The sequence below is a fragment of the Balaenoptera physalus genome (assembly GCF_965194825.1).
Source record: "Balaenoptera physalus genome assembly, chromosome: 12".
Classification (NCBI taxonomy): domain Eukaryota; kingdom Metazoa; phylum Chordata; class Mammalia; order Artiodactyla; family Balaenopteridae; genus Balaenoptera; species Balaenoptera physalus.
The window spans coordinates 76,683,681-76,696,578 of NC_138897.1; the positions used below are offsets into that span (position 1 = coordinate 76,683,681).

The following is a 12,898-nucleotide window of genomic DNA, read 5'->3' on the forward strand; positions in this document are numbered from 1 at the left end:
AAACAACCCATGTGTCCATCAAATGATAAATGGTTAAACAAAATGTGATAAACCTATACAATGGAATATTTAGCAACAAAACAGAATAAAGTACTCATACATGGTACAACATGAACCTTGAAAACACTATGTTAAGTGAAAGAAGTCAGACACAAGAGGCCACATACTGTATGACTCCCTTTATATGCAACGTTCAAAATGGGTAAATCCATTGAGTCAGAAAGTAGGTTAATGGTTGCCAGGGCCTGGGGGAAGGGAATAAGGTGATTGTTAATGGGTAGAGTTTGTTTGCCAAGATGAAAATATTCTGGATTAGATAGTAGTGATGGTTGTACAACTTTGTGAATTTACTAAAAACCACTAAATGGTACACTTTAAAAGGGGTGAATTTTATGTATGTGAATTCTATCTCAAAAAAAAAAAATTTTAAGTAAATTAAACTAAGAGGTTTAGTTACCAGAGGTTAATGTTTTGTTTAATTTCTCTTGTTACAGACTTACTGCTCTAATAACAGATTTATAAATGCCAACTACTCTTGGATACAAAAGAGTAGCTCAGGTTGGTAAAAATGTTTTAATTTTCCCTCCCATATTATTCCAGTTTTATTTGTTGACTTTATACGCTTGGCATATTCTAGTTGTGAATGCTCAATGTACAAACTTGGCAGGCCTGTAAGAGCACAAAGTGGAGCAGTGGGCAAGTTGCACACAGGCATCAACCATGCCAGCAGCACCGACTGTGCCACGGTATGCCTCTGACCAAATGCAATGTCCAAAACACAGCCCACTTGTCTACAGAGGATGAAGAGCAATTTTCTTTATTAGTAGGCTGAGAACTGGGGAAACAAAACAATTCTTGGATTGAATAGCTCCTAGGAATAACTTTAAACATCTAGGTCAAACTACAGGTACTGTTCTTGAGAGCAGGGCTTCTTAAACCAGTTTCATGGCATCAAGGAAACCATACACAAAACGCATTTGTGCAATTTCTGCAATGAGTGTTCATCTCCAATGGTTATCCAAAGACCTCCAATGGATCCCACAGAGGTTAAAAAGTAGTGCCTTAAACCAATCACGTTTCTCAAAATGTGGCCCAAGGTCCACCCCAACATTTAGGGAAAAATGAGATCCTCCTCATTGGGTTTAGAGAACTAAACCTGTTACCTTCAGCAATGTCTTAAGTTGCTTAAGATGGTATCCCAGCCTGAGAGGATCCCCCAGTTAAGTGGGGAGGAGAGAAACCATAAGCTAAGTCAACACAAAGTTTGCTCTTTCATAACTGTCCACAGAACACTTCCTGTGTGCCATGCTTAGTGGCTAGCACAGGCAGATGACTGTGGTCCCTGGCCCCACTGCTCTCCAATCTCTCAAAAGAAGTCTTCTTGAACTTGCCATCTCAAGAGTCCCTAACAGCAACTATTCCTGGAAAGGAATCCCTTTGGGATATTTTCAAAGAAAACCTTCAAGTTTGGCTAAAGGCAAAATACTTCAAAGTGTCCATTTTGAACTGGGAGTGCTCCTTCCCTATGAGTATTTCAGGAGGGAATGTGAGATTACCCTTTTGTAGAGTCCTGACAATCCACAGAAACTTACATCGTGAACAAGTTTGCTAAAATTATCATCTGGACAAGAGAAGAGTTATCAACAGAGACCTTAATTTTTGCATAGGTTACTAAAACCTGACCAGGCAAGAACAAGCTGCTAATTGGCTAAGAGTCCCACACCAAAGGAAGTATAAACACATTTTCTTAGTTTTAGCAGCCTTCCTTAAAGAAAATGTGTCAAGCCTTCCCAAACAGTCTATTTGGGAATTACTAATATGGACACCCACTTTCAGTGATCAGAATTAAAACAGAAAGCAAATGATGTGAGTATAAGCCCAAAGCAACAGTGGTTAAATCCTTATACAGTTTCTTTCTGCAGAAATCCCCTGCAGAAGCAGCTATGCATTCTGATGACAATCTGACGTTATAGAATTTCACACAAGTCACTTATATAAGGAGATGAAAGGGGAAATGTTCTTTACCTCCATGAGCTGAATTCAATTCAGAGTAAAAAGCCCAATTTTTTATGATTACCGTGGATATTTTTATTTTACTGTTAGTGGTCTGAGCACCCTAGAAGTGCCCCAGTATCTCACCTATGTGTGCCTGGCTCTTCCTAAAGAAGGCAGATGTCCCTGAAGCAGTGCTTGGGTTGGGTACCCCTTTGACCTCCTCTTCCAGACCCCACCCTCCACACACCCACTAACATTGGGCTTGGCCCATCAGGCTCTCAGATGGTTGCTGACCGACCTGATATTTCAATCCATGAGTCACATGACTTTTCTGAAAGGCTCAGAAAGCTTTTAAAAATAGATCACAATGGGGTAATGGCATTCATAGATGACAGCCAGGGCAATGGTGAACGAATGACACAGGGGGTGCATGAGATACCTTCCACCATCCCCCATTCATGAGGTTTGTTGCCAAAGTGGCACCATTTAGAACAGTTCTTACAGGCAGGTCAGGATGCAAACTGGATCCTGCAGAGCTGATAAGCAGGACTCAGCACCTGGATTCACCCAAGCCTCTAATGGTGGCTGATTTGATGCAAAGACTTTCTTCTATTGAAAGGATTTATGTGAAGCTAAGAAAATGGGAATATTAAAAAAAAAAAAAAAAAAGGAAACCCTGCTTTTTCTGTTGATCTGGCCAACACAATAAAAATAAACCTTGGCTTTTAAATGCGTTCACACAACCGATAAAAGCAATGTAAAACGTGAAGCAAGCAGGTAAATAAGTACCAGAAGGAAACTTATGAAAATCATTTTTAGAGTGGTAGCATTACATCTTCATAGTGCTTTCTGGTTTCATATTAAAATGGAGATGGGGACTTCCCTGGTGGCGCAGTGGTTGAGAGTCTGCCTGTTAATGCAGGGGACACGGGTTCGAGCCCTGGTCTGGGAAGATCCCACATGCCACGGAGCAATGAAGCCCGTGAGCCACAACTACTGAGCCTGCGCGTCTGGAGCCTGTGCTCCGCAACAAGAGAGGCCGCGATGGTGAGAGGCCCGCGCACCGCGATGAGGAGTGGCCCCCGCTTGCCACAACTGGAGAAAGCCCTCGCACAGAAATGAAGACCCAACACAGCCAAAAATAAAAATTAATTAATTAATTAATTAAAAAAAAAAAGGTCTTACTTAAAAAAAAAAAAAAAAATGGAGATGGTTACTGTGACATTTAGAAAATAAGCACCTTGATCTAAAGTTGGTATCTAAAGAAGCTATCTTTCAGTATCTCCCCCTACCTTTATTACATCATAAGCAGTTTTTAACACTTATTGTGTGCCAGCCACTTTTCTAAGCACTTGATATTCATTTTCTCATTTATTCCCCACAAAAATTCTATAGGTTAGATACTATTCTATCTGCATTTTACAGAGGAAAAAGATGAGAGTCAGAGAAGTTGAGAATATGACTGAAGGCAACACAGGTTAAGTAGGTGGAAGAGTGCGGGATCCCAAACCAGGCAGTGGGGTTCAGTGGCCCCTTGTCCTCTCCTCTCCAGTGATTCTCTTGAGAGGACAGGGGAAGGTGCCCAATCCTTCCCAGCAGCTTTGTCACTCAGTGTTGGGTTTGTCCCAGTCCAGTGGGACCGCTGGGAACCCTGAAAAAACTGCCACCTCCTCAGGCAGGCTTCCCCTAGGCCAGCTCCTTTTACAGCACCCATTCCTGAACCAAAGATTTAGGAAGGGGTGCTAGAACCACAGATTTCTATGTCAGACATTCCAATTGTGAAATGACTGGCTCCTTATCTAGCTAGAAGTTCCCACCATGAGGAAGGAAGAGAAGATACCCAAGGGGGCAAGGGCCCTTAATCCCAATTTTTCAAGATGACTTAAAATCAGAACAGGTAGGAAAGAGTAGTCAGAAGACAGTATCTATGGTGTTGCCAGCCAGACCCCTCTAAGAACTTCCAGTTAGGTTTCTGGAAAGCTGAAACATTAACATGGTATCATGATTTTTTGTACCATAACTCTGCCTTCCCCCATATAAACAGGCACCCCTATTTTTATACTAGCTTAGAAGTTTATAGCTAAATGCCTCACTGAAATGCCACCTGTTAGAGCCTACTACTCAACTCAGTTTATGAGATACCCATGAAGTTATCAAACGAGATCTTTGTACAGCAAAAACTGACCATCAGACTACTGATTTCAACCTAGAATTTAAACCAAAGAGTATTCTCAAAGGATTGACTTCAAGTTTTGCAACTGATTCTCTCCAAGAAGGCTAGAAGGATTACTCAAATCAGTCCACTTCAGTTGCTTGTCTGTTTTCTTAATGATTTTAAAGCAAAGACAGGGAATTCCCTGGTGGTCCAGTGGCTAGGACTTGGTGCTTTCACTGCTGGGGCCCGGGTTCAATCGCTGGCTGGGGAACTAAGATCCTGCAAGCTGTGTGGCATGTCCAAAACACACAAAACAAAACAAAGAAACAAAGCAAAGACACAAACATGGCTGTACCACTGTGACCAACTGCCCATCAGCCACAAATTAGGGGGGCCTCCTTTAAAGATCCCTACAATGACAAATAAAACGGTGCCAATCTATAACTAGGCAAGGCAACGAAGAGCACACAGGTAACTCAGATAATCCAACACCTATTTTTCAGCTGGTAGATTTAACATGCATGGTTAACATTGGTCAGTATCAAGCTGAATATTCTGAGTGTCCTCCGCTTTTATTCCGTGTCCAACTGGCAGGTGACAGCATTCAGTAAGGAGTCAGTGGCAAGCTACAGGAGCAAAGGAGAAACAGCACAAAGTACATAATACTTTGTGATCTAAGAAAATCAGTCTGTTCGCTTGAAGAAAAAACATGGATCTGAATAGTGGGACAGGCCAAAGCATTTCTATTTTGTACTTCAAGCAGAAGATGGTATCACTAATAGAAGAGCAGGTACTACATCTCAACTACTGGTAAACAAGGACCACTGATGAAGGTAAGAAAAAGCTGAATGAGTCCCAAACTTTTTCCACTAATAAGCCTCACTACCTCCTGTTTTCTAAACTAATGGTTCTCAAACTTGAATCTGAGTCCGAATTCTCTGAATTACTTGTTATTCAGCCGGTGATGGCTGGCCCTAACCCTAGAGTTTGATTCAATACCTCTGAGATGGGGCCCGAGATTTTGTATTTCTAACAATCTACCAGATGATACTAAATCGTAGTTTTGAGGACCACACTTTGAGAACCGCTGTCTAAACCATTTTTAATCCATGACTTTTGATGTGAGACCCCACTCTATAACCTCCCAAAGTCCTTCAACATAATGCAATCACTTTAGAAAAATGCACATTTAAATACTACCAAAACATAGCTTTTGATCTTAGGAATCTGGCCTGGCAAAATGGACCTGAGTGGGTTTATAAATTAAGGGCTCAAGACCCTCAGGATAGCAGGTGCATATAATAAAGCTACTCATAACCATCCAAATTAATAATCACTGAGGCTTAGGAGTAGGCCTGAAAATTCCCAATGTGACCCTAACTTGAGTTCCTGAGACATTCATGGAAGCACGATGGACACCAACTGAACCCTGGGGAGTAACTATGCACCTGAGTTGCTTGACAACATCAACACCATATTTCAAGTTCTCCACAGAAGACTAAAGCCTTGCTACTCAAAGCATGGTCAGTGGACCAGCAGAATGGGCACCACCTGGGAGCTGGTTAAAAGGCCAAATTTTCAAGTCCACCCCTACCCTAACAATCAGAATTCACACTTCACCAAGGTTCATAGGTGATCCCCAGACACATTAAAGTTTGAGAAGCAAGCTGGACTAAAGGATGTCCTACCACACAGGAAACTCTGGTCTGTTACCTTGAAAAGCACTCGCCAAACATCTGAACTCCTCCACCTTCATGGGAAAAAAAACCTCGAATTCTGAACAGACTATTCACATTATCCCATAAAACAACTGAATACTACTAAATGGAGAAGGGTCAAAGCTTAAGAAACCCTCTCATCTGGCCAGTGTTTTTCTGACCCTGTAGTTAATTACAAATCCCTCAATTACAAAAGTTTTCAGAAAAGACATCACTTACAAAAATCACTGAGGACAGTTTCCTTCTACTGCTTCTAAACTTTCTAGCTTGTGAACTTGAAGCGGCAGAAACATTACTAAATGCTTTATTTATTCCAATAGTTTGATCCCAATATGTAAAAAGGGAGTATGATGGCTCAAATATTATTCCAGTTGTGAAACCAAAAAACATTTATCATAGTGTTCGGAACATAGGACTCTTTCAAACTTCCTTCAAAAGGAAAAAGGCTTAGTTTGCCTCAAATCCCACATAAAATTACCAGAGTGTTGAGAAACATATATATGAAAGCACTACCCTAATACTCCAACACTGCCTAAACATGACCCTAAAATTGCCATTAACTAAGTACTCTTGAATGAAGTGGAAAGTAAAACTATTTCTAACTAAATTGGGGAGAGAAGACCATTGAATGTAAGCTTAACTGTCAACCTAAAAATTTCTTTAAGGCTCATTTATCTAAGCATGGCAGAATTCTGAGGTTGGATTGTCAAAAATGGGCAATATTGAGTTTCTCAGTCTCTACTGTAGACATATATAAGTTCTACACTAAGAAAGACTCATATCTTCCTAAAAATGACTTATGCATAAAGATGGATATACATTAAAGATGAAATATACATGCTACCCTCTGATGAGTGCGTGACAGTGATTCAAAAGCCTCTATGCCTGGACTCTACACGTAAAGTACCAGTCAGAACTTTTATTCAAAAACTGCTGGGAGACCTGAATTCACATGAGCTTATATCAATAAGAGCAGTTCAAATCACTCTCCCTTCATTTAATAAGCTTTTCTCCATTCAGATTTCACCTGTCAACATTTTAGGTAATGAATTTAAGTTGTGAAATACTATACAATCACTCTCAGGTTTGAGAGAAACTATAATATATTTGGGAAGACCAAATCTGAATGAAATAGTAAAGTGCTTTCTATCAACTCACATTCTGTCATGCCAAAACAGATTGTATTAACACAGCAATTAACCAAAACTCTTTTACACCTGAAAACACTCTTTTCCTCAAGGTTTTTTTTTTATGCTAAAAATGAATATTACTCCAATAGCATCGGATAGTTTATCAAGCAGTTAAGAGTAGTAGCATCAGTACACAAACAAGGTCCGAGTTTAAAATACTAACCAATCAGTATCTTGGGAAGCCAGGGACAATAACCACGTTAGAATCCTTGATGGGGTTCACACCAGGGAAGTAATAGATATGGGCCCAACTAGGACACAACCCTTCCCGTCAACAGTCCCATGCACATTTTATGTACTCCAGCTCAACACAGTTCAGTGGACTAGGAAAGAATTCACTGCTCCGGTCAACCTCTTCAGAAATGTTCAGTAGCCCACAGGACAGTGAAACAATAGCTTCAATAAATATACAACCTTGAGGTGATTCCTCCTCCCCCACTCCCCTGAAAGAGCAGATATCTGGAGGAGTTTTAAATCACCACAAGTTTTTAGCTTGAAGTCTTAACTTTTGTTGAGTCCATATGCATTTTATAACAGGAAGTAAAAAAAAAAAAAAAAAAAAAAGAATTAAAAAATCTGGTTACCCTAGGCAAGCACACCAAAGAGTATTCCTGTGGGGAGTTCGCCTCTCAAGGAAACATCAATACAGAGGACACTGATTTCTGTGAGTCATCCCAGAGCTGAAATCCTTACTCTATGGAAGGTAAGTCAATAACACACCAATTACACAGCTGTTACAGAATTTGTCTGCCAACATATACTGATCCACAAATTCACACAGGGAATATCGAGCCAATATTCCCTTCACCTGAAGGCTACTTAGAGGCAAATTCTAGTTTAAACTCTGGGTATTCACACTGCAGAAAAAAGTTCAAAGCAATGCTTTACTAAATCTAGTTAATATTTAGTTCACATAGTGAGTCAGAATGAGACTACCACTTTAAATAATACTAATGAAATTCCTACACAATGTTACTAACCTCCTCACCTATAAAGAAACACTATTTCATTAATAACAAAGCCTACTTTTGTATAGCGATGCGGGGATTTGGAGGCCGGTTGCTTCTTCAGGTCAAGGAAGGCATCTCCATTTTCTGTTTCACACACACTTCTATCCATGGCTCCTTGGTCTACAGTTCTTTGCATCTGGAAGAAATCAGCACAAAACTGTCACCGAGAACAATAAATTTTCACAAGTCCTGACTGTTTAAGAAATGGAAATTCATATCTCTTAGACTGACTACCTTTAAAAAACCCTCACCCAACAATTACGCTATAAACCAGAACCCACTTGGAAACAAACACTGGTACTTAGATACCTCTTCTAGCAAAGAGCTCTAAGCATCAACAGGATAAGGAAAGCAGAAGTGCAACATGCCCAAATCAGGGTCCAGCCTTTAAGCAGTTTTAATACAAAAAGAAACCAACATTAGTCGCTGCCACCCGTGAGGGCCGTTCAGGCAGTAGTGGGGAAGTTTCTCGGAGTGGGGGCAGGTAGGAGACTAGCTGGAGCTGGGGATCCGGGAAGTCGGGCAATGGTAAAGTGCCTGTCACTTGCCAATGGACGGCGCCAGCTGCCCCTTGTTACCGGAGGCCAGGGACTGGGGACGGGGCCCGAGCGCCCCTCACCAGGCCAGCCGCACCTGTGGACATGTCAGGGGAGCCCCTGGCAAGGAAGGGGCGAGCGCCAGCTTCAGCTCCAAAACTCAGCTTCCCCTGGCCGAGACCCCAACCCCCGGCCTCTCGCGCAGGCCCCGGCCCAGCGGCCTCCTTCGGAGGAAGGGCGGGGACAGTACTCACGGAGGGGAGGCGGGCCGGAGGAAGCGGGGAGGCCGAATCCCCCGGCCCGGGTGCTCCGAGCTGGAGCCGATACAGGCCCGCCGCCATCCGCTCCGGCCCGGCGGCTCGGGCCCCGCCAGCCCGCCTGCTGCCAGCCGGCCGCCCCGCTGGCCTCGCGCCCCTGCCCGGCCCCCGCGCGCGCCCCGGCGCTCGCGCTCACGCCCGCGAACCCGGGCGCAGCGCACCCGCGCCCCTTCTCTTCCCGCGGGCCCAGGCGCGCAGCGCCCCAAATCCCGGCGCCCCCGCCACCACCCGGCCCTTACTCGGTGCCTCGGCCGCCGCTCCCCTGCCCGCCGCCCGCGCCGGTCCGAGGGCTGCTCCGCGCGGCCTTCGCTCTCGCCCCCCCCACCCACTCGGATTGTCTCCCTTCAGCCGCCGTAACCGCGGCCCAACCCTCCGCCCCTCCTCTCCGGCCCCTTCCCCCTTAATAACTCCCTCCACGCACCCGGACCCCAGCGCAGCCTTCGCCGACGCGCGCCCGGATGTGAGGTGTCCGCGGCGGTGCCGGCCGGAAAAAGGAAACATCGCGGCGCGCTCCTTGGGTTCCGACCCCTGCGTACGCACGGCGGCGGGGAGGCGGAGGCCGGGAGGGGATGGCGGCAGGGGGAGGAGGCCTGGCCGGGTGCCGCGGAAGCCCTCCCAGGTGTGCGCAGGCGGTCGTCGTGGGCAGCCCCGGGGAGGACGCCCAGTTCCCACGCGCGCTTCGGGGCGGGGCGGAGCTTGAAGCCCGCGACCCCCGCCCGGCGGCTCTCCAGGGAGGGTGACCGCGGTCGGCCGCTGCGTTTGCACGGTTCGCGTTGGCGGAGAACCCTGGGGCTTCGGCAGCGGGAATCTGAGTTAGGCGAACTTGAGGGCTTTGCGCCTTCCGGTTGGGGTTCGAACCTTGGCTCTTTTTTTTTACTCGTGGTGTAATCTTGGGCAAAGTTCTGACTTATGAGTTTCGCTCATATTAAAATGGTCTCTATGTATGAGGAATAAGCGAGATTACGCGTTGCTGCATTAATAAGCAAACTTGCCACGGTTGCTTTTCAATGAGCTACTGGCGACTGACAAATTCATTGAAATGTTCTTTCCCGCCCCATAGCCTGCACGGGAAGAAGTGCAAGTGCGTTTGGGTGAAAAGATGAAACTGCGAATGTCAGGCGGTTAGTATGTAGTGCTGAGACCGGCTGACGGCCACACAGACGCGCATATAATTTCCCTCCTCTGTGAACAAATGAGAGTAATTGCCATTCGGGGAGGAAAGGTTTGACGGAGATCACGTGTGAGCCGGTTTCTGCCCCGTGGGACCGTGGAATGATACATGGCTGTGGAGGAAAATGTAATTTTTCACGCCAAAGTATAGCGAAGTCTACATTTCTTTGAAGGGGCCTACTTTCTTTGAGCTTCACTTGTGAAATCAGCCGATTGGGCAGTGATTGAGCACTAATTTCCCGTCCTTGAGTATTGGCAACGGACAAAACAATTATGAAAACTTTTTCGTCTGTAATGATGAATAAAATGAGTTTCTCACAACTATCCTCTCTCTGCAAGCCACTGTGGAGAAGTGGAGAAGGCCTATTTTTTTGAAGCTCTTAAATCCTGGCTCTGCCACTCAGTGTGAAACCAGAGCCAGTCACTTCACTTTTTTGAACCTGTTTACTCATCTATCAAAAAGAGATAGCAGTACCTACTTTTCAGGCTTTAAAGAGATAACATTAAAACCACTGTTCTGGTTATCTTTTGCTGTGTAACAAACTATCCCCAAACTTAATGGCTTAACCCAACATTTATTTGGCACCAAATCTGTAATTTGTGGTGGTCCTAATTGGGACAGCTGGTCTCTGCTCCCTTCAACATCAGCTGGAAGGCTGTGTGCTAGGAACATCTAATGGCTCACTCACTCACATGTTTGGTGGTTGGTGGTGGCTGTCAGCTGGAACCAGTGGAGCTACTGCTGGCACACTTAAACCTGGTCTCTCTGTGGCCTGAGCTCCCTCATAACATGGTGGCTAGATTCCCAGGCAAGTGTCCAATTAGGAGAGGGCCAGACAGTTGCACAGCCTAGCCTCGAAGTCACTCTGTTCTGCCACATGCTGTTCCTTAGATAGGCATCACTAAGGCTGGCCTATATTCAAGGGAAGAGGACTTAGACTACACCTTTATACGTGAAGAGTGTCACAGAATTTGTGGACATATTTTTAAATTACCACCAGCCATATATGAAATGTGCTCAAGGCACTGTAGCTATTATGATAAAGGCCTGGCCTGAAGCTCATTTCCTGGGTCCTCCGGTCTCTCCTATGGAGGATGTACTCTTCCCCCAGGATCTTCTTTAATGTCTTGTAGAACCGTGTTGTCAACTCACTTCTTACCTCTCAAAGCCTTAATCTGACCTTATTAAAGGAGAAGACAGTTATTACCTAGGAATAAAGGTAATCATTTACTAAGGGAGGGCATCTGTGAACTTCTTTCACCTGTGTCATGTAAAAGCTAGATGCTTGCAAATCCTTGTTTCATTGTCACTTTTGAATGTTATTCTCTTTGGCAGGAATGATAATTTATAATTCTAAATGCCCCCTTTTGCAACGAAAATGAATTTTCAAATATCAGTATGGGAACCCCTTTGAGAGAGTAAGAGAAAAAAGATTCTACTTCTTTACTAAATACTTGTAAGATCTTGGTTTAGGTTCAAATTCTTGTTTCAAAATTTGGCATAAGGGGACTCCCAACTTTCAGTCAGTTGGAGAAATTAACAGTCCAAGAACAGCAGAGAGCAAATAGAAATCAGAAACCTAAAAATTTTGAGAGCAGCCTCAACTCAGATCTCCACTGCTCTCCACCTTTCTAAATGAGCTTTTTCCTACTCAGCTTTTCTTTCTCCAAGGGTAATCCCTACTTCCAAGAAAATAGGATTTGAACAGTTTCACAGTTGTGGCATCATGTATTCAACGACTACAAAGAAATTATTAAGAGACTTCTGTAAGACCATAGAGCAAATTATTTGCTGAGCCTAAACCGTTTCTGGCACTTTACATCTTTGATTTTATATATGCAAAGTAGTTAAAAGAGTCTGACATCACCAAGTGCTGCTGCACTAGCTATTGTTATTCTATATTGTTATCTAATCTTACCCAGTGGGACTAATTATTTTCATTATAATTCAAATGGAAATGCCTTTAATTCCTTCCTAAATTAGTCAAAGCTGATGGTGGTAAATGCACACGACAAAGTATCAGCAAATAATTTAGAAAGCATGCTTACTGATTTATCATCCTGGATTGTCATAATTTATTTAAATGTAATTTAATAAAGTACTTATAAGAAAGAGTAACATTACAGTAAGTAAATATTAGTTACAGTGTTAATCAGGACTTTGAAAGTAACTAAATTATTTAAAAACTACTTTGCCACATAACTTCAAAGATTGGTTCCCATGTCCCGCTAAAGTGGAACTTCTTTTAAACTTTTAATTACAAAAATTAACAGGTAAAAAAAGAGCAAAAATGCAAATTACCTGTGATTCTAATACCAAGGCACCCAACAACAGTTTTTTTCCCTCATGTTTTTAACGTAAAATCTTTCAAGCATTTAAATGCATAATGCTAGCCTTTGTTTTGCGCTCTCCACCAGAAATCTCAAGTGCTTTCAAATAATGCTTTACAAAGCACAGGAGAAAAGGATATAAAAATGCCCTACCTTAATAACCTATAATGAAAAATAATCTGAAAAAGAATAGTGTATATATACATAAAACTGAATCACTTTGCTGTATACCTGAAACTAACAGCATTGTAAATCAACTATTCGTTAATTTAAAAAAAATGCCCTACCTACCGTCTCCCATCCCCACTTTTTAAAATTTGGGCCCGCTCTGATCATCTTTTAAATTAATGACTATTTACTAACAATGCTTGTTAATTACATTTTTTAAATAGATTGTTTTTAAAGGAATTCCTTTATTTTTATTATTTATTTATTTTTAGCTGTGTTGGGTCTTCGTTTCTATGCAAGGGCTTTCT

General features: G+C 43.2%; 1 protein-coding gene across 7 annotated transcripts in view; it reads right to left on the reverse strand.

Moving 5' to 3' along the window:
- The window catches only part of EIF4ENIF1 (eukaryotic translation initiation factor 4E nuclear import factor 1), a 42,595-nt gene extending 32,068 nt beyond the window's left edge, over window positions 1-10,527 (reverse strand). The window contains exons 1-3 of one of the 7 annotated variants that reach the window (XM_082416983.1): window positions 9,161-9,315; window positions 8,085-8,204; window positions 7,643-7,752 (exon numbers count right to left, since the gene is read on the reverse strand). Coding sequence is in view for 6 of the 7 variants with exons in the window: in XM_082416977.1 (XP_082273103.1) it covers window positions 8,085-8,204; window positions 8,859-8,945 (207 nt within the window). In the remaining variant the exon portion in view is untranslated. Of the gene's footprint in view, window positions 1-7,642; window positions 7,753-8,084; window positions 8,205-8,616; window positions 8,720-8,858; window positions 9,080-9,160; window positions 9,316-9,342 lie in introns of those variants that run through there. The other 6 variants (XM_082416980.1, XM_082416982.1, XM_082416979.1 and 3 more) reach the window with 6 other exon arrangements.
- Between the last annotated feature and the right edge of the window lie 2,371 nt (window positions 10,528-12,898).